The sequence below is a fragment of the Sciurus vulgaris genome (genome assembly GCF_902686455.1).
Source record: "Sciurus vulgaris genome assembly, chromosome: 5".
NCBI classification, from domain to species: domain Eukaryota; kingdom Metazoa; phylum Chordata; class Mammalia; order Rodentia; family Sciuridae; genus Sciurus; species Sciurus vulgaris.
The window spans coordinates 43,558,332-43,582,467 of record NC_136465.1 but is presented as its reverse complement, the minus strand read 5'-3'; the positions used below and the strand labels follow the sequence as shown (position 1 = coordinate 43,582,467).

Here is a 24,136-nt window from a genome sequence, read left to right as displayed (position 1 = left end):
GAAAGGTCCCATGAACGTTATAATTAAAACAACTTCTGCACAGACATTTTATCCAAATCTGAGTATTCTATAAACTGAAACTCACCACATCTTGTAGCAAAATTTAGCTACTGTTCAAAGAAATGACTTGCAGAAATTGTATCATGCAAATTTACTAAGACTAAAGAGAACTGTTGTCGTTTATATGTGGAATATCCCCCAAAGGCTTATGTGTTGAATGCGCGGTACCTAATGCAGAACTGTTCAGAGGTGAGGCTTTTGGAAGTGATTAGATCATGAGGGCTCTGATTTCATCAATAGATTAATTTGTAGGTGGATTCATAATTGAATGGACTATTGGGAGGTGGTGGAAGCTGTAGAAAGTAGGGCCTAGTTGGAGGAAATAGGTCAGGAGAAGGATATGCACTGGAAAGGTGTATATCTCTCCCTGGTTCCTTCCTGTTTCCTGGTTACCATAACAGCTTCCCTCTGCAACGTCCTTCTGCCATGATATTTCTCCCTTGCCACCTAAAAGTAATACATCCAGGAGACCATGGACTAAAAATGAGCCAAAATAAACCTTTTCTCAGTTGATTGTATCAGATATTTCATCACAGCAATGGACAGCTAACACAAATAGAAGTACACGAATATAAATATATGAACAGATATATACGTTTAAAATCATCTTAAAGAATTTGTTATGTGTTATTGTATTATCTTCCTAATTCTCTTCAGAGCCACTTAGTTTTTAACCAGCAAATAATAAAAATTTATGGTCTGCTCAAGAATTCTGGCATTAGGACATGTTGGAAATTTATGAGGAAGTCAGGAAATTGTGTTGAGTTCAAAGTAAACAATTTTAGAACAACTGTTTTATATATATATACTTTTTGGAAAATTAATTTTTCAGAATTCAGAGAAATTGAGGGAAACTTCTAAATAAAGCAAGAAGCTTTTATGGCATTTATTACATAAAACCAACAGGCATAAGTGAAAAAGCAGAAATAGCAACTTAAAATGCTTTTGTTTATATGTCATAGAAGACGTTTCTTTTTACCACTTTTGGTAAAAAAGGAAAGAATTCTACTAACTTATATTAAAACAAGGTGTTAGTGAGGAATAGGAATAGCAGGACCTGCCAGAGACCTTAATTTTGGTTCCATCTGAAAGCCCTAGTTTCTTAAGAATTGCCATAACCAATTGATCTTAACCCCTTGTCACTGTAGCACAACTGAAACGACTGCCTCTATAAAGACCCAACATACTATAACGGGCTTCTGATACCACTCCATAATATGAAGACCCAAGCTAGCATAACTCAGTTACCAAAACTGGGGTTGGAGGTGGGAAACCCTATAACATGAAGGATGTCATTTACACTTTCTCATAAAACAGTTACTGACAATGTAGGAAACAAACAAAAACAAAAACAAAGCACACGATGCGTTTATCAATTCTTGTATTTACACCAACGACCTCCCACAAACAGTGAGGGTGTGTTTTAGAAATGTTATCTTTATTCAGAATTTTTAAAAATCCTTCATTTATTTGTCTAACAGTTCTGATTTGTTGCATGAAGTGATCGTGGGCATGTTAATATTTCTTTAAAAAAAAATAAAGTAACGGTAACCCAAAGAAGAAACAAACCACTGTTTAGTCTTCCCTCAACAAAAGTACCAGTGTGTAGTCGAAACATTCTTTGACTTAAAGTCTGCGATCTTTATGACTTGAACCACATTTGTACACCTCATCTTTGTTGTACACGTTAAGTCACAATTGCAAATTATTCGCGACCTCGTGTCATAAGATCAGGATACCGTTAGGCGATTCGACTTTCGTAGAGGGGCGCCGACCAGGGCTCCGACACCTGCTCGGCAGGGCAGAGGCGAGGGGCCACGCGAGCCGGGCGCCCGGACACCCCGCACCCGCGCGCTCCTGGGCTCCGCTGACCCCGCTGTACCCGGCGGTGTTGGCTTCTGGCGCAGCCAGGTGCCGGCACGGTTATTTACGACTGCGTGGTTGGACTGAGGCCGCAGGGCCTAGGAACTGCCAGGATTCGCCGCCTTGCCCAGGCTGTTGCCAGGGTGAGCCCCCGGCCCCGCCACCGGCAGGCTGCCCCGAAGGTACCCCAGGCCTGGAGCCCATAGGGTCTCTCTCCACAGCCGCGTACCGCTCCGCATCGACTTCTCGCGAGGTTTCGGTGCCACCCCCCCCCCCCCCCCTCCCTCCCAGCTCCGGTGCCCGCTGTTCCCGCTATGGCTGCACTGCGGAGGCTCCTGTGGCCGCCACCCCGGCTGCCGCCAACGCTTTCCCCTCACCAGCACTTTGTTGGGCCGTGGGGGAGGACTGCGGGGCCGGCGCCTGGCCTCCCTGGCCGGCCCTTCTCCTGCCAGGAGGACGAGGAGGGGGCTGTGGCTGAGGCAGCTTGGAGGCGGCGGCGGCGCTGGGGGGAGCTGAGCATCGCGGCGGCGGCGGGCGGGGGTCTTGTCGGCCTTCTGTGCTACCAGCTCTATGGGGACCCCAGGGGCGACTCCGCGCGGGTGCTGGCGCCCGAGCGCTCTTTCGAGAGCGCGGCCACAGAGCCTGAGGACCTGCCCCGAGGCCGGGGGCTGCTTCCCATCCCGGTGGCTGCTGCCAAGGAGACGGTATGTGCACGAGCGCGTGCGCGCGCCGGAGCCGGCCCGCAGGTGACGCGCGAGGGTTGGGTAGCCAGGTATCCCACCTGTGCGCGGGGAGGGATGGTGAAGACTATGCATGGTGCGACTGAGACCGTAGGTCGCCGTGACACCGGACGTTGGAGCTTGTAGAGGCATAGCGAACTCCGTGGCCGTGGGTAGAGCACCTCCTGTGAGTGAGACTGAGACCTAGGCCAGGCATTCGTTCAACTAAGTGCTGGGAAGACATAGATGATGCCGTCATTGATGCACCCATAGCTAAAGGGTTGCTCCAGCTACCACCTGTCAAACAAACCCTCGTCCTCAAAAATGAAACAAAACACGACTCAGATAGGAAGGACAGGACAGGTAGAAATGTGAGGGCTGTATGTTTGAGAAAGGAACCACCGGACTGGGCAGGGCAAAGGAAATGATTCAGGAAATTGAATGCAGTAGGATGAGTCTTGAAGCAGTGGCTTGAGGTCTCAGAAGTCACTATATTAGTGTATGGAAGTACCAAGGGTAGAAATGCTAAACCTGTGTAGCTTCCTTATAAGTCAAAAAGAAAGATGTGGGTTGGAAATGTAGCTTAGTGGTAGAGCGCTTGCCTGGTATGCATGAAACCCTGTGTTCAATTCCCAGTGCCCCGTCCCCCAAAAAAGAAAAGAAGAAGGAGGAGGAAGTATGGTGGTATCAGGATGTAAAAGGAAAAAATTATTCAAAAAGACTATCTTTCTCTCCCACCTACCCCATTAAAACTAGAATTAAGGGGCTGGGAATATAACTCAGTGGTAGAGTGCTTGCCTGGCGTGCTTGAATCTGTGACTTCAATTCCCAATATAACAGCAAAAGTAGGAAACATGAATGAAGCTCTTACAGAGGACTTTAATCACATGAAAATGTCTAAATATTATTAGGTAGTTGATAATATATATTAGACAGTTGATAATATAGGTAAAGATGAGTGTAATAAAAAGGTAAGAGTGACTGAAAGGGGCATGATGTATTTAATCACTATATTTAATAAAGTCATGTAAATAAATAAGAAAATTGTCTAGGGGAATTTTCCTTACCACACTAGAAAAGTGTGAAAAAGTTAGATTAAAAATAATTTAGAAAAGAGACAACTGTACTGTTTGTAACTTCAATGAAATTTTATAGCTTATATATAAGCTTTGTGTAAATGCACAGTAGTGATCTAAGTGCATCAGTTATTTTGGTGCAGGTCACTTATTTTGGTGCATTGATGCACTTAGGTTGGGGAATCTGCTTTATGGAACTTCTAGCAGTAAATCACAACCACACAACTCAAAGTATTTTTATACACTGAATACTAAAAATACTAGTAAATATACTCAACATTCAACCCCCCCACCCCCAAATAGTACACTTTTGTGGCTTAGGAGGGAGGGTAGCATTAAACTTGTGTCTTGTTTTACCTTTACCAAGTAGTACTGGATTGGAACTTTGAATCAACCATAGTTGATTTGGGAATAGATTAACAAGGTAGGGAACATTTTCTTCTTTTTTATAATTAATTTTACTTTTCAATGGAGAGACAGTCATGCAGTTTTCAAAACCAACACTCAGAAAACTAGAACTCAGGCTCCACCACTTACTATGTCATTCTGGGAAAATTACTTAATCTCTCAATGCCTGTTCCCTTATCCATAAAAGAAGCTAATAGACTCATACTGTTAGAAGAATTAAAGGGTTAATATATTTAAAACAGAATGACACACCTGGTGTGTAGTAAACATTCAGTAAATTTATTTCATTCATTTACTTAGCCATTTTTTTACATTATTGCTTAGTGTGTATGAAATTTTCTGTATATTGTTTTAGATGTCATATAAAACTAAAATTCTGAGTCTTATCCTTCCCAAATCTCTGATTCTACATTCAGATTGTCATGAATTTTGTATGTGATCTTTTGTCCCTTCTCAGAAACTTTTGTAACCTTTTTAATCTTGATGTTTTAAATTTTCTCAATTACCAGCTTCAGTGTAGATAGCTTTTTCATTGTGCTACATATTTAAGGACCCTACCAATATGGAAAGTCATGTCTAAAAATATTATGTAAAAATTTTCTTGTACTATTTCTTTGATATTTTCTACTACTTTTTTTGTTTGTTTGTTTTGGTTTCCTGGAACTGCTAGTAATTTGAATGTAAATCTCCTAACAGATCCTAATTTAATTGTTAATCTTTCTTATATCCCAGTTTTAAGAGTCTTGTGAGTTGGTTGGCTTTTATAGACAATATCCTTGACTTTACCTTCCAGCCTTCCTACTGAATTTTTTAATTTTAGCTATCCTATTTTTTAAGAACTGTTTTTATGTTCTCTGTTCATGGATTCATGTGTTACAGGCATTTTGTTTTGTTCTTGACCACCGTTTTTGTTTGTTTATTTTTTGTACCAGGGATTGAACCCAGGGGTACTTTATCACTAAGCCACATTTCCCACCCATTTTATTTTTTATTTTGAGACAGACTCTCCCTAAATTGCTGAGAGCCTTGCTAAGTTGCTGAGGCTGGCTTTGAACTTGTGGTCCTCCTGCCTCAGCCTTCTGAGCTGCTGGGATTACAGGCATGAGCCACCTGGGATTCTTTTTACTATAAGAATAAAACTTATAATTTTATTTTGTTTTCTGCTGTGTGCATTACTTTGTTTCTTCTAGGTTTTTTTTTTTTAATTATTGCTGTTTGATTCTCACTTTTATTTTGTGATTGCCCATACATATCTGTGGTTGTTGACCATCTGTTATTTGAGAACTTCTCAAAAGGACTTTACAATGAGCATGACTTTTCATTGGGTGATCAGATTTTTCATTAGAGCAGCATCCAAATGTCAGTATTTCGTAACACTTTTCCTTTGGTATAGTTGAATTAGAGAGGTGTGGGGGCAGTAATCTTCTGGATGCAGGTTCATGTACACAGGTAAGAGCATATGTTGGGGATAATGCTCTACTTATATATTATTTTTCACCTGTTTTCAGTTCCATCACTTACAATGTTTCTATAGCTCCTTGTGTTTCCAGTGCCTTGAATTTCTGAGATTTTTATACAGGAAATAGCTTATTTCTGTTTAGTCTTCTCAATAGTACCCACATAGTGCCTTTGCTCCCTAGATCAATTATCACTCCTCCATCTCTTCAGTTTTACAAAAATGTTGGTGAATTCTCTTGATTATTTTAATCTCTTCTTTTCTGTTTTTTAGTCCCAATGTATTCATACCTTTTTTAAATTACTTTACTGTGATTTTAGTGTGGTTAAGGAGGAAAAGAAACCTAGGGAATCAGTCTACCATTTTCCAGAAATATTACTTTAATCCCATGCTTTATTTGATTTTCCTGAAGTGGTAGAAATGAAATGATTCCTTTTGTTGTTTAAGATTATAGGTAAGAACTTTTTTAAAAAGCAGTACATTATGCTGAATGTAAGGCTGGTATTTAAATTAACCTATATGTTATAAGAATAATTAAATTATAAGAATAATTAAATTATAAGAATAATTTAATTGATGAGACTGAACAGCAATAACCTTCAGAAATATGGGTGACCTGCCATAAACTTGGAGTTTTGTTTTAAATATACTAGCCTGAAACTTCCATGCCAAGGCCTTCCCTGACTCCATAGATTTCTTAAAAATACCTCTGCTTCTCCCATACTCTTAGATAATTACTTTTTTATAATTATCTGTTAATTCTTTGATTTTTCTGTTTCTCTTAGTCCTGTAAGGAGAAGCACTGCATTGGTTTTGGTCACCTTTATGTCTTTATTGCCCCAGGCTAGAGCTTATCTCTAGTAGATATAATAAATATTTGTTGAATTAAATAAGCCTATGTTAAATATAGTGTGGGGCATGCACATTAGAAAGCACAACCACATTCACATTCTGTGAGAATTAATGCTTCATATATTCTTCGGCTAAAGTATTTATAGCATTTGAATTGGGAAGACTTCAGTCAAGGTCAAAATTCCTGCCTTTGGGAGAACAAATCATGTGACACTATATTTATTTGAATTGTGCAAATTTAGCTTGCCAAAATTTTTTAGTAAACCTTGGCCTTGTACTATATTAAGTTTATAAAGATACTATCAAGATTCTTCTTAGAATCTTAAAGTTTTAGCTTTAGCATTATTTTCATTAGTGGAAAAAATATTTGTTCTAGAACTGCCTTTTTGTTTAAGGCTCATAATAAGAAAATCTATTGGATTACTTAATACACTTTAGAATTTTACTTACTATACAGAACTTTTAACCTGCTTTTTTTTTTTTTTTTTTTTAAGGAAGTGAACATTTTACCCAACTTTATTATTCAGGGAATAAAACTTGTTTACTAACTGTATCTTGGTAATGAATTTTTCTTTGCATTAAAATAGGCAGTTTCCAAAACACAACTTGGTAGGAAATAGAAGTTAAACACTTCCAGCAGAATTTTGATTATGCTTAAAATTTTTTCAACAGAAAAAATAAGTCATTGGGTCAAGAATATATTATATCCTTTTGATTCAATGTTATGCCACACAAAGTAGAAAAACACAAAGAAAGTAACTTCTAAATCTACTGAAAACAGTGAGTTGAGTCTTTTAAAAGCAAAATTATCAAAAAAATAAAAGCAAAATTAACTTATTTCTGTAAAATTTAGATAGAAATTGGTATGAAATTTTGTTATGTGTTATGTGCATATTTTGCCCAAACATAAATATTTACACTTCTGAAAGTGGAATTGTGGTCCTCACTACCCAGTTAGAGCACATGATTTTCTGAACTAAGGCCATATTTTTTAAATCCTTTTGAAATGACAGTTAAACTTATACAAATGAAACCTCAATGAGTTTTGAGAAGGCAAAGATACAGCACTCATGAGAAACTGAGTCATATTTAACACATTGTATAACCTGAAGAGCACTAATGTCATGGTGTGTCTAAGGTCAGCTGGGTACTGTGGTTGAAATGGTTCACACTTAAACCATAAGAAAATCTCACACAGTCAGTTAAATTGAACTGGTGGTTCTTTTGATGGACATAGACTATATATCATTCCTGGGGTGCATTTAAAACAATTCCTGATGAAATGCAGACTGTATCTAAAACTTGACTCATTTGGTAAATAAGATTTTAAAAATATAAAAGTCTAGAAAGACCATGATTTATAACTAAATGCTCAAAGCTGCAACTCAACATTAACTATATTCCATGAAATTTCAATGTGAGGCAGAGATCAAGCTCATTAACTGAATTCTCCAAAGTCAGTATTGCTCTCATGGGACTGTTAACTCTGTAGAATGGCATTTTATTTAACAGACAGCATAGAGTTCATACATATCCATTATAAGTTCCTTGAAAATCAAGCAACTTTAAAAGTTAGCAGTTTCTGCAAGTACAAAAGTACACATTGATTACATAACATATGGTAATAAAATTTGTCAAGATATATTATACAAACTCAAAGCATTTTTTTAATTTTAAAGACTGCATTGTGATTTGTTGTACACAAATGGGGTATATCATTTCATTTCTGTGGTTGTGGACAACATAGATTGATACCATTCGTGTAATCATACATGTACATAGGGTAATGCTGTCTGTCTCATTCTACCATTTTTCATACCCCTCCTCCCTCTCATTTCCCTCTAAAGTTCCTCCAGAGAAACTCAAAGCATTTTAAAGCATCAGTCTAATATATTACAGATTGATGGAGTATAATAAAATGACATGTACTCTGTCTTCAAATCATACTATACTTTACAGCAATATTAACAAACGATTAACATTACATGTCTAAGAGAGCAGAGTGGGAATAGTTATTAAAAAACCTTAGCAACTATTTTCTTCTATGCTTCAAATTAGGTGGATAATTTTTCTTGTCTGTCAATATGAAAGAAAAAAAGGCTATAACTGTTATTTTTGGTAAGTAGAGATGTAGTTTATTCCAGAAAGACGCTCTAAAAGCTTTATTCCCATCTTGCAATTCTGCCAGTGGTATGCCCTAAGGGTAAGGGGAATCCCTGCTGACTTAATATATTAATTATACCATAAAAATGCATACGGACACATAGTATTAATGTGGGAGTGGTTGGTTATAAGGTGAAATCTACCTCTGTGACTGAGATGGTCAGTGTTATAAGCTCTTTGCCTACAGGTGCTGCCTCTTGGGGGTATGGACCTGTTTGACCTAATCATTTTAATTACCCTCCCCATATTCTTGTCCCAATTGACTCATGGTTTATAAATCTCTATTTTATTTTATATCCACAGACATTTTTTCTTTCTCTTTAAAGGCTATAACAGTTACAGCCCCTCACCTGGAAATAAATGATCACGCCTTCCCAACAAGTTGGGGTGACAGCACTAAAAAGAGATGTGCATCTTCCTTCATTTTAACTGTTCAGCTGTAAGAAGTTGTTTGCAGCCAACAGGCTTGGATTTAGGGAAAGGTTTTACATGATTTCCTCCATTAACATACATGCTTTTCTTCTCTTTTTTTAATTTTTTAAAAAAGTTTTACAGACCGCATTTTGATTCATTGTACACAAATGGGGTACATCATTTCGTTTTTATGGTTGTACACGATGTAGATCCATGCCATTTGTGTAATCATACAAATTACATAGAGTAATGATGTCTGTCTCATTCCAGCATTAGGTTTTCTTCTTAATGCTTTAACTAGTGCTCTTTTTTCTTGCCTATTTATTTAAAACATATAGATGATTCCTTTATACCATTCTTTCTCTTTGTCTCTGATTCTTTAATTTGTGATATCCTGGTCTTCTCAGAACACTGATCTCACAGACTTGTTGACATAGATAGGGTTCTGTAGAGGGTACTTTCTCTAACCCTATGCAGGTATCTCTAAAACCTCAGGACAGGGACCAAACCCATGTTTTAACAAGGAAAAACCTCTCAAATGTTAGGTACTGAAAATTTTTAGTATGCAGTTTTTGATGAGTTATCTCAATAGAAAAAAATTGTTTTCTTGTCCTACGTATTAGCATTGATTATCTTTATGTGGCTTATCCAAGATATCTTTTAAAAAAGGGTAATAATAATTATTGTCTTTGATATTATTAGCTCAGTTTCTGTTCTTGTAGACATCAGACTCTTACTGTGGTTAAATGTCTTTGGTTTAATGTCTGTCCCCATCATCACACACCACTGCAGACCCTACATCTGGGCTGTCCGCATCCTCCACAGTTACAGAGCTGGATGAGGCTCTTCCCCAAGGCAGAGGACCAGCAGAGCAGTACACTCCCCTCTCTTGTCTCTCATGGGACTTTTTGCAACCTGCTTTTTGATTTGTTCATTTTAAGAAGCTTCAAACAATTTAGTTGTATTCTGGAAAGGAAAACAAGTTAGAGCAATTTTGTATCTCTTTTGCATATTTCTATTAAAATGTCGAGTAATCACGCATTTTAAGGTTTCTTTCAGTGTATATCTTTTCTAAGCTATTTCAAAGCAGTACATCTTGAAATGTGAGGTTACGCTTATTTTTTTCCCAGCATATTAAATAATTTACCATATGTATATATGGAAAAGATGGAGGAAGGTCACGTAGACATGAAATTGAAGATGAGTTAATTCTGTGTAGAATTACATTGTTGTATAGGAAGCCAAACTGGATGATCCTCTCTTTTGGTTTCCTGAGTCACCTCATCACAAACAAGTCTGCCACATTCTACCTGTACCACTTCTAATGGCCTATGTAATAGATTCACATATAAAAGAATGTATATTATTTTTTCTCTACATAAATCAGAGTGAAATTTAAATAAATTTGTAAAAAAAAAACTTCTTGTTCTGATTACACCAAACCTAGACTTGTGAAAATGAATGCGCCTTTTTTTCTCTTTTTTAAATATTTTTTTTTAGCTGTTGATGGACCTTTATTTTTATTTATTTTTATATGCAGTGCTGAGAATTGAACCCAGTGTCTCACACATGCTAGGCAAGTGCTACACCACTGAGCCACAACCCCAAGCCTTTTTCTCTGGGTTTTTATGAAGACTGGTTTTGACATTTTTTGGATTTCTGTTTTATTAGATTCACATTAGAAATCAGGACATGAAACTGTTATAACGAGTCTATTTTTTTATGTCATAAAAATGTTGTGCCTTGAATAAAACCTTAAATTAAACCAATCAAACAAACTTCCGTACTTATCTTCTAAGACTTGGAAATTTTCAAATAATTCCCAGCAATCAGTTTACCTAAAAGATACGTATCAGTTTTTCTTTTTGGTCTCTGTAATCCACACTTTGAAAACCATACAAACACTGAATTTGTGTGTGTGTGTGTTTGCTTTTGTTTTTTGGTACCAGGGTCTGAACCAACTTAACCACAGAGCCACATCCCCCACCTTTTTTATACTTTGTTTTGAGACAGGATTTCACTGAGTTGCTTAGGGCCTCGCTAAGTTGTTGAGGATCTAACTTGCAAACCTCCTACCTCAGCCTCCCAAGCCACTAGAATTATAGGGATATGCCACTGCACCTGTCCTGAATTGTATTTTGAATTGAAATTCAAGTGTATTTGGGCTTCCTGTGACTTCGTAATGTGATTCTTAACATGTATTCTGCTTATATAATTTTGCAATGGACCGTTTGACTACTAAGTAAAATGTGGCAGCCCTTTTTTTGGTGGGGGCAGTACCAGGGATTGAACTCGACCACTGAGCCACATCCCCAGCCCGGTTTATTATTTTATTTAGAGATGGGGTCTCAATGCTTAGCACCTCACTTTTGCTGAAGCTGGCTTTGAACTCAGAATGCATCTGCTTTAGCCTCCCAAGCCGCTGGGATTACAGGCATGTGCCACCATGCCTAGCTTGATATTCTTTTGATATAAATATTTTTGATGAAATGCCTGCCTGGCTGCCCTTTAAGAAACTAAATATCTAATTTGTCTCTAATAATTTTTTGAGAAATGAATGCCATTTTCTGCCCGAAGATGAGAGGACATTTGGAATCATCAAAGCAATTGTACTAACTCAAAATTTCATTGAATATTTCTGAGATACAACATATTCTTTTGATAGCTACATAAATTGAGAATGACTGAATCAAGCTGATTAACTTATGCATCACTTTACATACTTATCATTTTTTTATTTTTTTATTTTATTTTAATTAAAAATCATAAATTTACATAGGGCAATGTTGTTTGATTCATTGTTATTTTTTCCCTTCCCCCCCTCCCCTCCCACCCCTCTTTTCCCTCTATACAGTCCTTCCTTCCTCCATTCTTACCACCCTCCTTATCCCTAACCCTAAACCTAACCCTAACCCTAACACTAACCCCTCTTAGCCCCCCCTTATATGTCCTCATCTGCTTATCAGCGAGATCATTCGTCCTTTAGTTTTTTGAGATTGGCTTATCTCACTTAGCATGATATCCTCCAATTTCATCCATTTGCCTGCAAATGCCATGATTTTGTCATTCTTCATGGTGGAGTAATATTCCATTGTATATATATGCCACAGTTTCTTTATCCATTCATCAACTGAAGGGCATCTAGGTTGGTTCCACAATCTGGCTATAGTGAATTGAGCAGCTATGAACATTGATGTGGCTGTATCTCTGTAGTATGCTGATTTTAAGTCCTTTGGGTATAGGCCAAGGAGTGGGATAGCTGGGTCAAATGGTGGTTCCATTCCAAGCTTTCTGAGGAATCTCCATACTGCTTTCCAGAGTGGCTGCACTAATTTGCAACCCCGCCAGCAACGTATGAGTGTACCTTTTTCCCCACATCCTCGCCAACACCTATTGTTGCTTATGTTCTTGATAATCGCCATTCTAATTGGGGTGAGATGAAATCCTAGGGTAGTTTTGATTTGCATTTCTCTTATTACTAGAGATGCTGAACATTTTTTCATATATCTGTTGATTGCTTGTACATCTTCTTCTGTGAAGTGTCTGTTCATTTCCTTAGCCCATTTGTTGATTGGATTATTTGTATTCTTGGTGTAGAGTTTTTTGAGTTCTTTATAGATTCGGGATATTAGCGCTCTATCTGAAGTATGAGTGGCAAAGATATTCTCCCACTCTGTAGGCTCTCTCTTCATATTACTGATAGTTTCCTTTGCTGAGAGAAAGCTTTTTAGTTTGAATCTATCCCAGTTATTGATTCTTGCTTTTATTTCTTGTGCTATAGGAGTCCTGTTAAGGAAGTCTGCTCCTAAGCCAACAAGTTGAAGGTTTGGACCTACTTTTTCTTCTATAAGATGCAGGGTCTCTGGTCTGATTCCAAGGTCCTTGATCCATTTTGAGTTGAGTTTTGTGCAGGGTGAGAGATAGGGGTTTAATTTCATTCTGTTGCATATGGTTTTCCAGTTTTCCCAGCACCATTTGTTGAAGAGGCTATCTTTTCTCCATTGCATATTTTTGGCCCCTTTGTATAGTATGAGAAAATTGTATTTATTTGGGTTTGTGTCCATGTCCTCTATTCTGAACCATTGATCTACCTGTCTATTTTGGTACCAATACCATGCTGTTTTTGTTTCTATTGCTTTGTAATAGAGTTGAAGATCTGGTATTGCGATACCACCTGCTTCGCTCTTTCTACTGAGGATTGCTTTAGCTATTCTGGGTTTCTTATTCTTCCAGATGAATTTCATAATTGCTTGCTCTATTTCTGTAAGGTACATCATTGGGATTTTAATTGGAATTGCATTGAATCTATATAGCACTTTTGGTAGTATGGCCATTTTGACAATATTAATTCTTCCTATCCATGAACATGGGAGAACTTTCCATCTTCTAAGGTTTTCTTTAATTTCTTTCTTTAGTGTTCTGTAGTTCTCATTGTAGAGGTCTTTCACCTCTTTTGTGAGATTGATTCCCAAGTATTTTATTTTTTTTTGATGCTATTGTGAATGGGGTAGTTTTCCTAATTTCTCTTTCTGAAGATTCATCACTTACGTATAAAAATGTATTGGATTTATGAACATTGATCTTGTAACCTGCTACTTTACTGAATTCACTTATGAGTTCTAAGAGTTTTCTGGTGGAATTTCCAGGTTCCTCTAAATATATAATCATGTCATCAGCAAACAGGGATAGTTTGAGTTCCTCTTTTCCAATTCGTATCCCTTTAATTTCTTTGGTTTGTCTAATTGCTCTGGCTAGAGTCTCAAGAACAGTGTTGAATAGAAGTGGTGAAAGAGGGCATCCCTGCCTTGTTCCAGTTTTTAGGGGGAATGCTTTCAATTTTTCACCATTTAGAATGATATTGGCCATGGGCTTAGCGTAGATGGCCTTCACAATGTTAAGGAATGATCTCACTACCCCAATTTTTTCTAGTGTTTTGAGCATGAAGGGGTGCTGTATTTTATAGAATTCTTTTTCTGCATCTATTGAAATAATCATGTGATTCTTAACTTTTAGTCTGTTGATATGGTGAATGACATTTATTGATTTCCGGATGTTGAACCAACCTTGCATCCCTGGGATGAAACCCACTTGATCATGGTGCACTATCTTTTTAATATATTTTTGTATGCGATTTGCTGAAATTTTGTTGAGAATTTTTGCATCGATGTTCATTAAGGATATTGGTTTGAAATTTTCCTTTCTCAATGTGTCTCTGTCTGGTTTAGGTATCAGGGTGATATTGGCTTCATAGAATGAGTTTGGGAGGCTTCCCTCCTCTTCCATTTTATGGACTACTTTGAGGAGTATTGGAATGAGTTCTTCTTTAAAGGTTTTATAGAACTCGGCTGAGAACCCATCTGGTCCCAGACTTTTCTTTGTTGGTAGGCTTTTGATGACCTCTTCTATTTCATTGCTTGAAATTGATTTATTTAAGTTGTGTATGTCCTCCTTGTTCAGTTTAGGTAATTCATATGTCTCTAGAAACTTGTTGATGTCTTCGAGGTTTTCTGTTTTGTTGGAGTATAGACTTTCAAAATAGTTTCTAATTATGTTTTGTATTTCACTCATGTCTGTTGTGATATTTCCTTGTTCATTCCGAATTTTAGTAATTTGAGTTTTCTCCCTCTTTCTCTTTGTTAGTGTGGCTAAGGGTTTATCAATTTTGTTTGTTTTTTCAAAGAACCAACTATTTTGTTAATTTTTCCGATTGTTTCTTTTGTTTCAATTTTGTTGATTTCGGCTCTGATTTTAACTATTTCCTGTCTTCTACTACTTTTGGTGTTGGTCTGATCTTCTTTTTCTAGGGCTTTGAGCTGTAATGTTAAGTCGTTTATTTGTTGATTTCTACTTCTTTTGTTGAATGTGCCCCATGAAATAAATCTTCCTCTAAGTACTGCTTTCATAGTGTCCCACAGATTTTGATATGATGTATCTTTCTTCTCATTTACTTCTAAGAATTTTTTAATTTCCCTCCTGATGTCTTCTGTTATCCATTCATCGTATAATAGTGTATTATTTAATCTCCAAGTATTGGAGAAGTTTCTGTTTTTTATTCTGTCATTTATTTCTAATTCCAGTCCATTATGATCTGATAGAGTACAAGGTAGTATCTCTGTCTTCTTGTATTTGCTAACAGTAGCTTTGTGCCATAAAACATGGTCTATTTTAGAGAAGGATCCATGTGCTGCTGAGAAGAAAGTGTATTCATTCTTTGTTGGATGGTATATTCTATATAAGTCGGTTAAGTCTAAATTGTTGATTGTGTTATTGAGATCTATGGTTTCTTTATTCAATTTTTGTTTGGACAATCTATCCAGTGGTGAGAGAGGTGTGTTAAAATCACCTAGTATTATTGTGTTGTGGTCTATTTGATTTCTGGAATTGAGAAGGATTTGTTTGACGTACATGGATGAGCCACTGTTTGGGGCATAGATGTTTATGATTGTTATGTCTTGCTGATTTATGCTTCCCTTAAGCAGTATGTAATGTTCTTCTTTATCCCTTCTGACTAGTTTTGTCTTGAAGTCCACATTTTCTGAAATGAAGATGGATACTCCAGGCTTTTTGCTGTGTCCGTGTGCATGGTATGTTTTTCCCCATCCTTTCACCTTTAGTCTGTGGGTATCTCTTTCTACAAGATGGGTCTCTTGCAGGCAGCATATTGTTGGATTTTTCTTTTTAATCCAGTCTGCCAGTCTATGTCTTTTGATTGATGAGTTCAGGCCATTAACATTCATGGTTATTATTGTGATATGATTTGTATTCCTAGTCATTTGACTCATTTTTGTTTTTTGACATGATTTGGTTTCTCCTTTATTTGGCTATTCCTTTAGGCTAGTTCTTCCCGTTGCTGATTTCCATCGTTGTTTTTCATCTCTTCCTCATGGAATATTTTGCTGAGAATGTTCTGTAATGCTGGCTTTCTTTTTGTAAATTCCTTTAGCTTTTGTTTATCATGGAAGGATCTTATCTCATCGTCAAATCTGAAAGTAAGTTTTGCTGGGTATAAAATTCTTGGTTGGCATCTGTTTTCTTTCAGGGCTTGGTAAATGTTGTTCCAGGCCCTTCTAGCTTTTAGGGTCTGGATTGAAAAATCTGCTGATATTCTTATTGGTTTCCCCCTGAATGTAATCTGATTCTTTTCTCTCGTGGCCTTTAAAATTCTGTCTTTATTTTGAATGTTAGGTATTTTCATAATAATGTGCCTTGGTGTAGGTCTGTTGTAATTTTGTATATTTGGAGTCCTATAAGCCTCTTGTACTTGGTTTTCCATTTCATTCTTCAAATTTGGGAAGTTTTCTGATATTATTTCATTGAATAGATTGTTCATTCCTTTGGTTTGTTTCTCTGTGCCTTCCTCAATCCCAATAATTCTTAAATTTGGCCTCTTCATGATATCCCATAATTCTTGTAGATTCTGTTCATGATTTCTTACCATCTTTTCTGTTTGGTCAACCTTGTTTTCAAGATTAAATATTTTGTCTTCAATATCTGAGGTTCTGTCTTCCAGGTGATCTATCCTATTTGTTATGCTTTCTATGGAGTTTTTAACTTGGTTTATGGTTTCCTTCATTTCAAGGATTTCTGTTTGGTTTTTTTTTCAGTATCTCTAACTCTTTATTGAAATGTTCTTTTGCTTCCTGTTTTTGCTCTTTTAACTGTTGATTGGTGCGTTCATTTAATGCCTGCATTTGTTCTTTCATCTCCTCATTTGCTTCCCTGATTGTTTTAATTATGTACATTCTGAACTCCCTTTCGGACATTTCTTCTGCTGTGCTGTCATTGGGTTTTATTGATATAGTATCTAGGTTTGTTTCGGACATTTTCTTCCCTTGTTTTCTCATATTGGTCAGATGTCAGTGGGACTCTGTGATATTGTAATTTCCTCTATTGGCTTATAGTGACCCTGTAGATTTCCAGTGTATCACCTACCAGCCTTCAGTAGCCAGAAGTCTTGGATTAATTTGATAATGCAGTGCTTCCGAAGAACATTGCCCCTAGCTCGCTACTGGTTCCAGGGAGAGAGACCTGGAGAGGTCTCTTGCTGCCCAGCCGTGGTCCCAGAGGCTGGTTGCAGGTCAGAGGTCTCCACTGGCTTGGGGACTTGTGGCTGGCTCTGTGTAGACAGGCTCTCACTTGGCGGTTTGCCCCGAGAAGCTAGCCTAGAGAGGTGCTTCCCGCCGGAGGGGGCTGGGCTGCTTGGGGAAGTCCCTGGTGCCCTGTGCTGGTCACTGAAGCAACCTGCCGGTGGGCTGGAGCTAGCAGCAGGGTGGGCCGGAGCTGGCTGGGGCAGGCTGGAGCTGGCCGCGCTATTTCTGTGCAGAAAATCTCTCACTGGGGGGCCTGCTCCGCGAGGCTGGAGATTTTGTCCCTGTGGGAGTAGCTCACCGCCAGAGTGCACAGAGCTGCCTGGGGGAGACTCTATCTGCCCTGTCCTACTCTAATAAGCCGCTGGAATCCGGGCCTGCTGCCCAGCTGAGCTTCACTGGGTGGGGGAGACTCACCCCGTGGTTCTATTTTAGTCCGAGTCTCTCAATGCCTCCCCTTCTTGAATCCTGGGTTCCGGAGCGACTGGAGATGCAGTCACCCTCTAGTCCGCCATCTTGGATCAACGTATCATTTTTAACCTTAAATTTTTGAAGCTCCTTTGAGGGAGATTTCATTCGTTGCTCTCATTGTACAGATAAGCCTTGTATATCATAAGACTTTAGTAAATTCATATTTAATGAATACACGAATGAATCTAAAATCCAGAAGTAAATTTTAATTTTTATAATTCTTGCAGTTTTTTAGAAATACCGTGTTTACAAAATTATCTCATCCAAGCAAATTTGCATGTGACTTTTATAGAGATTAGGAGAAGATCTAAACACCTTAAAGGGAGGCAGAATAATAGATGTCTATAACTTCTTTGTGTTACCCGTGAGGACTGAAAGACTAGAAACAGCCCTGGTAGCATTAGCAGAAACAAATTAAATATTGAATTACAGTTTCATGAAATAGCAGGTGCAAAGTGCATCCATTTTTTTCCTTCCTGTACTGTAAGCATATAGAACAAAAGACTCATTTTTTTTCACTTAAAAAATAGTTTTATTAATAAACAATTCACATACCATACAAGTCACTCACTTGTAGTGTACATTTCAGTAGGGTTTTTTTTTTTTTTAATATTTACAGAGTTGTGCAACCGTCACCACTATCTTATTCCAGAATATTTTCTTCACCTCCCAAAGAAACCCTGTAACTACTAAGCACTCATTTTCTTCTCTTCTCCAAACCCTGGGAACCATTAATCTGCTTCCTTTTTCTTTTTCTTTTTCTTTCTTTTTTTTTTCTGACAGTGAGAAATATTTTTTTTTAAATTTTCTTTCATACCTGTATAGAGGGTGAAAATATCTCCCTCATAATCTACTATCCTTCTCCTCCCCACTCACCCTAGCCCTCCCCTCACTCCCCTCTGTACAAAGTTCCTTCATTCTTTCCTACCCACCCCCCACTATGGATCAGCATCCACTTATCAGAGAAAACATTCAATCTTTGGTTTTTTGGGATTGGCTTATTTCACATAGCATGATACGCTCCAGTTCCATCCATTGAACTGCAAATGCCATAATTTCATTCTTCTTTAAGGCTAATATTCCACTGTGTATATGTACCACATTTTCTTTATCCATTCATCTGTTGAATGGCATCTAGGTTGGTTCCACAGTTTAGCTATTGTGAATTGAGCTGCTATAAACATTGATGTGGCTGTGTCACTGTAGTATGCTAATTTTAAGTCCGTTTGGTATAAACCAAGGAGTGGGATAGCTGGGTCAAATGGTGGTTCCGTTCCAAGTTTTCTGTTTTCCAAAGTATTTCACTAATCTGCAGTCCCATAAACAATATATGAGTATACCTTTTTCCCCACATCCTCACCAACACTTAGTGCTTGTATAAAAGATTCATTTTTGGAGACATCCTTAGTCTTTCATCATTAGTGACTAGTCCGATGCTTAGTGCTTTTCTTATTATGAGATGATCGTACATGTACAATTATATATCTAAATTATTGACTATTTGATTTCCATACAGTATTCCAAAGTTCTTAGTAGCTATCAATTTAGCAGTTCTGTCAGCAAATGGTCCCTTTAATTTCCTACTCTCTGCTTTTCTTTAAAATAATAAACATTAGGTTAGTTATCCTGGATATGCTGAAGAGTATTATACTTTAGGGACTTGGAATAGTATTTTGGGAGATCATTTCTATTAGAGGGCATGATTCTGTCTAAATGATTGTTATTGTTATTATTACTATTATTTGGTTCTGGGAATTGAACCACATCCCTAGCCCCCCCCCCCCTTTTTTTTTTTTTTGTGGTGCAGGGAATTAAATCCAGGACCTTGTGCTTGTGAGGCAAGCACTCTACCATCGGAGCTGTATCCCAGCCCACATCCCTAGCCCTTTTTTATATTTTATTTTGAGCAAGGTCTTGCTGAGTTGTTTGGGGCCTTGCTAAATTGCTGAAGCTGGCTTTGAACTCACAGTCCTCCTGTTTCAGCCTCCTAAGCTGCTGGGATCACAGTGCACCACCAAGCCCAGCTATTATTATTTTATTGTGGTGGTGTTACTGGGGATCGAACCCAGGGCTTCACACGTGCAAACATTTATTCTACCACTGAATTACGCTCACATCCCTAAATGATTAATATTTTTAAAGAATTTTTTTTGTCAAGCACTTTCTTTTTATTTCATAGCCATAATAAGATTTTCATTTCCTGTCCCATTTGGGAACAAAATAAATGTTTCCATTCATTTGTCTACCACCCATTTGTTCATTCAAATACTTTATTCAAAGAAAATTTCTTGAAATGTAGTAGGTACTAGGAATTTTGTGATAGAATAAATTTCATGTATTTTTGCAGTTTACAATCTAGCAAGGATACACAATAGCTATTATACAATATGGTAAAATGACGTAATGGGAAAAAGAGAGTATACCCATAACCCAGACTTAAAACCTTAAATGTAGCTTCCCAGAGGAAGTAACATCTAAGTTAGGACTTGATAGATGTATAGGAATTACTTGGTAAAGAGGGAGACGGGTGAGCTAATGGAAAAATTTCCAGTTGGATACATTGGTCAGGAGCTCCTGAGAGAAATCAGTACTATTAGAAATCACAATGAATTCCACTTTCATGTATAACTATAGTGCACCAGTTAAAGAAGCAGTAAATAAATAGAAGACCAGTAAAGAAGAGGAAGTAGATCAAGGGAAAGGAGGAGGGGAGAGAGGGGGGATTGAAGACAAGCAAACTATGTTAAATACATTTATGATTATATCAAAATGAAATCCACTATTTATAATGCGCTAATAAAAGCATTAAAAAAGGAAATGGGAAAGACAGAATGAATGGGACTTAACTTCCCTATGTTCTTATATGAATACAGAACTAGTGTAACTCCATATCATACACAATCATTACATATCATGTTATACAACCACAAAAATGGGAAGTTATGCTCCATGTATATATGATATGTCAAAATACATTCTACTATTGTAACTAAAAAGAACAAATTTTAAAACATTAGAAAGGAAATATATTTGAAAATCATCAAATATTAAGAATGGATGACATTGTTAAAGATATGAGAAGAGATACGCATAAAAGGAGTGAGTACTGGTAAGCATCAGTGACTTAAAGGAATGAGGGAGAAAGGGAACTCGACAAATGCTGGGAGGTAAAGTCCAGACAGGTGAAAAGAAAACCAGGAGAGTCATAGAAGCCAATGAAAGATAGTATTTAAGAGAGGAAGTAGTCAGCTGTAGTGAATGCTACCCAGGAGGTCAACTAAGATGAGAGAAAATATACATTGGGTTTTATAAGAAGGGTTCATGGGTGATTTTGATAAGACCTTGGAGGTGAAAATCAGATTATAGTTGAGAGTGAAGGTAAAAAAAAAAAAAAACAGGTAAGATGAAAAGAATTAATTGTTGACAGTGCTTTCAAGAATTTGGCTGTGAAGGGGAGGGGAAAGAATGGTAGCTTAAGGAACTGATCGATTTTTTTAAAAAGGATGAAAAAGTCTATGTTTAAATCCTGAAAGAAAGAAGATTAAATTTAAGGAAAATAGAGGATAATTAATTTGTCAGAGGCTCAGGTAGAAGTGGGAGATAAAAGTTAAAGCACAAGTGAGGAATTTAACCTTAGATAATAGGAGGAATGCCATTTCCATTGTAATAGTGAAGAACTAGAAGGAAATAGATTTAATGTATGTTTAGTTACAAGTAGTTGCAGTAGTTCTTGCCTGATGTCATCTCTTTATTCTTTGAAATATGAGGTAAAGTCATCTTCTGAGAGCAAAATATAGCAATTTATAAAGTAACCATGATAGAGATTTGGGGGAAAGTAGATTATTGAAATAGCCACTATAAAAAAACTAGAAAACCATGAAATCTTTGGATTTGTTAATGTTTTGTACTTATAGGGTTAAAAAAAAATCTTCTAAATGGTAAATGATTTTTTTTTTTTTAAGTTGCTCTTGAAATGTAGTGTTTTTACATGGTCACAAGTTTTGCTGTCCTAATTTATAAGTTGTCCCCTTTTTTGGGACACTTAAACCTTAGTAATCTGATCTAATTAGTATTTTTTTTGTTTTTTACCCATGATGTCATATTTAACTTAGACAGGAAATACACCAAACTTTCAATACAATACAGATTTTATTCTTTTTGTTTAAACTCAATGGGCAAGTAAATATTAGATCTCACTGACCTCCTATAATTATTTGAGTAACTTTATTTCATGTAGTGTATTAGATTAAAAAATGTTTTCTTAAAAAATCAGACAGGTGGAAGTATAACTCAAAGCACTTGCCCAGCATGAATGAGGCCCTGGGTTCAATTCCTAACCACAAAAAATTAAAAAAGGAAATAAACAGATCCAACAAGCTCTACTTTTGTGTGTGTGTGTTTAGCATTAACAAAATGCTTAGTCATTTGTGTATTAAAGAGAATTTGCTACATTTATTATTTTCTGCTACTAGGTTTGTGGTGAATAGAGATCAGTGTGATCAGAACTTTACTCCTGTTCTGTATTCAGTCTTTCTTGGGACCCTCTTCATATTATTTCATATCTAAATAAATGGGTCAAATAAGAATTTTATGTCCTCATAGTAAAGAGCACACTTTTAATAACCTCTTGGTCTAGTATTCTGCATTCTCTATCACTTGTCTGTTATGTTCCCTTTACCTGCCAGTCCAATTGAGTCCTTTTTAAAAGTCAGGTAGGAATTTTGGTTCAAGCATTTTTTTATCATATGATAAAACATATTATTTGGAGAGGTTAAAATCTGTACTATATACATTACTACAATATTCTAAATTTTATGAGTCAAAGGCGCAAATACTGGGTACTAAAGTGAATTAAATAGTTAACATCAAATATAACACACATATATATCACCAAATAATTAAAATCTAGAACTTACCATGAATTACAAGTCATTTTTAAACTTACATGAAGCCTTAAGCAAGGATACATACTTCTCAAGATTCTTGCCATTTGCTATCAAATTAAAGAAAAGCAGTGCTTTATGTTTGGTCTTATACCCATACTCCTCACCAGAATTTGGAATGTGTCTAAAGCCATAGATTGGGTTGAACATCTTCAGTGAAGTGGTAAAAATTGTTAGGATATGGAAAAGTGAAACAGAAGGATTATCTGAATGTCAGATATATAGAAACAATTTGCTGAGATAGTAGAGGTGTATTGTTGATTATAGTTGATAGAGAAATTCTAGAAACAGGTCTCTTCTATATTTCGTTGATATGTTTAATTCAGAAAGCAGTCTTCGAATCTACAGTGAAAGTGGCATTCCTAAATGTTATTGTGTAATTCAAACATCTTCTATAGCAGTGTTCTTAATTATAGTGTAATAGTGGTCTACTTTATGCTTTGAATATAACCCTTGTTCCCCTGCCACTACAACTTACTTTTAAAGGGACATGTTTCTTTATCTTCCCCTCTCTCCTCCTTCTCCCTATTCCTTCTCCATCCCTAATCACAGGGGAAACAAGATTACCTTTCTACCCCCATCCTAGGCAGAATTATTTGTCCTTGAGTATACAGCCACTATAGGAAGGAAGTACTCTGGGGATGGTACCAGAAGATCTCAGAGATGACTGTCTCCCAAATTAACAAGTGGATGACAACTCCAGACAGAGAACATGTGGAATGTAGCCTTTGAATCACCTCTTTAAAAACCCTATGTTCCCCCTGATGGACAGAATCATAGCCTCTGGGACAGGAGTCCTCTGCTTCTCCTTTGCTAGCAAAGCAATACAACTTCTTTTTCTTTTTTTCTCAAATCTGTTTCCTCGTTGTTGAATTGGTATCAGGAACAAAGACCATGCTTTTGATAACAAGAGGACAACAAAGTAGCTCCCTAGGTAGTTTAGTTTTTTTTGGAAAAATAAGGCACTAGGGGAGAGATGAAGAGAGAGAAACAGAAAAGACAGACATACATAGATAGATATTAGGGGCATCTAACCAAAAAAAATTGGTGAAAACATTGTGGTATATCTATAGACTCACACAGTATCACAGCCTAATCCAAAAGGAGTATTGATCTTCATATTAAGCTCATGCTTGGGAAAATATAGTTCTTCCTCTTTTTCCTTTCCTTCATGCCCTCACTCTACAGTGGCCTTGACTATTTCTACTTGTGATTGCCCTCTATAGTGTTTTCAAGGTCAGGAGTTAGAGTGACTATGGAAATGACATAGGTTGAAATAAGTGAAAGCAAGATATATTAAGAGTACTTGGCTTGGGGTCAGGAGACCTGGACTAAGATAATACCTTTGTCTTTCTTATGTATATGCAGTATGGTTGAGTTAGCACCTTTTAAATGGCATTTCTGTACGTTTCAAAAAACCACTATTTATATTGCATTGGTGAAAAATCAGTTCAGATGGCCCTATCTTACTTGCAAAAGTTTGAGAAATATGACTTATATTTTGTGCTGTTGTTCCTATTAAAACTCAGGGCTCTCTTTTTAAGGAAAATTTGGAGAGTAACAGGCATCTGTCAGTTTTTATTAGGAGGAGAAGTATATTACATTGGGAAAATTACTTTTAAAT

The 24,136-nt window shown here is 36.9% G+C and overlaps 1 protein-coding gene across 6 annotated transcripts in view; it reads left to right on the top strand.

Moving 5' to 3' along the window:
• Window positions 1-2,203: 2,203 nt before the first annotated feature.
• The window catches only part of MICU3 (mitochondrial calcium uptake family member 3), a 104,806-nt gene continuing 82,873 nt past the window's right edge, over window positions 2,204-24,136 (top strand). For 4 of the 6 annotated variants that reach the window (XM_079142747.1, XM_079142745.1, XM_079142744.1 and 1 more), the window contains exon 1: window positions 2,204-2,669. In XM_079142747.1, coding sequence (XP_078998873.1) covers window positions 2,238-2,669 — 432 coding nt within the window. In that variant the 5' untranslated portion in view covers window positions 2,204-2,237. The remainder of the gene's footprint in view (window positions 2,670-24,136) is intronic. The other 2 variants (XM_079142749.1, XM_079142748.1) reach the window with 1 other exon arrangement.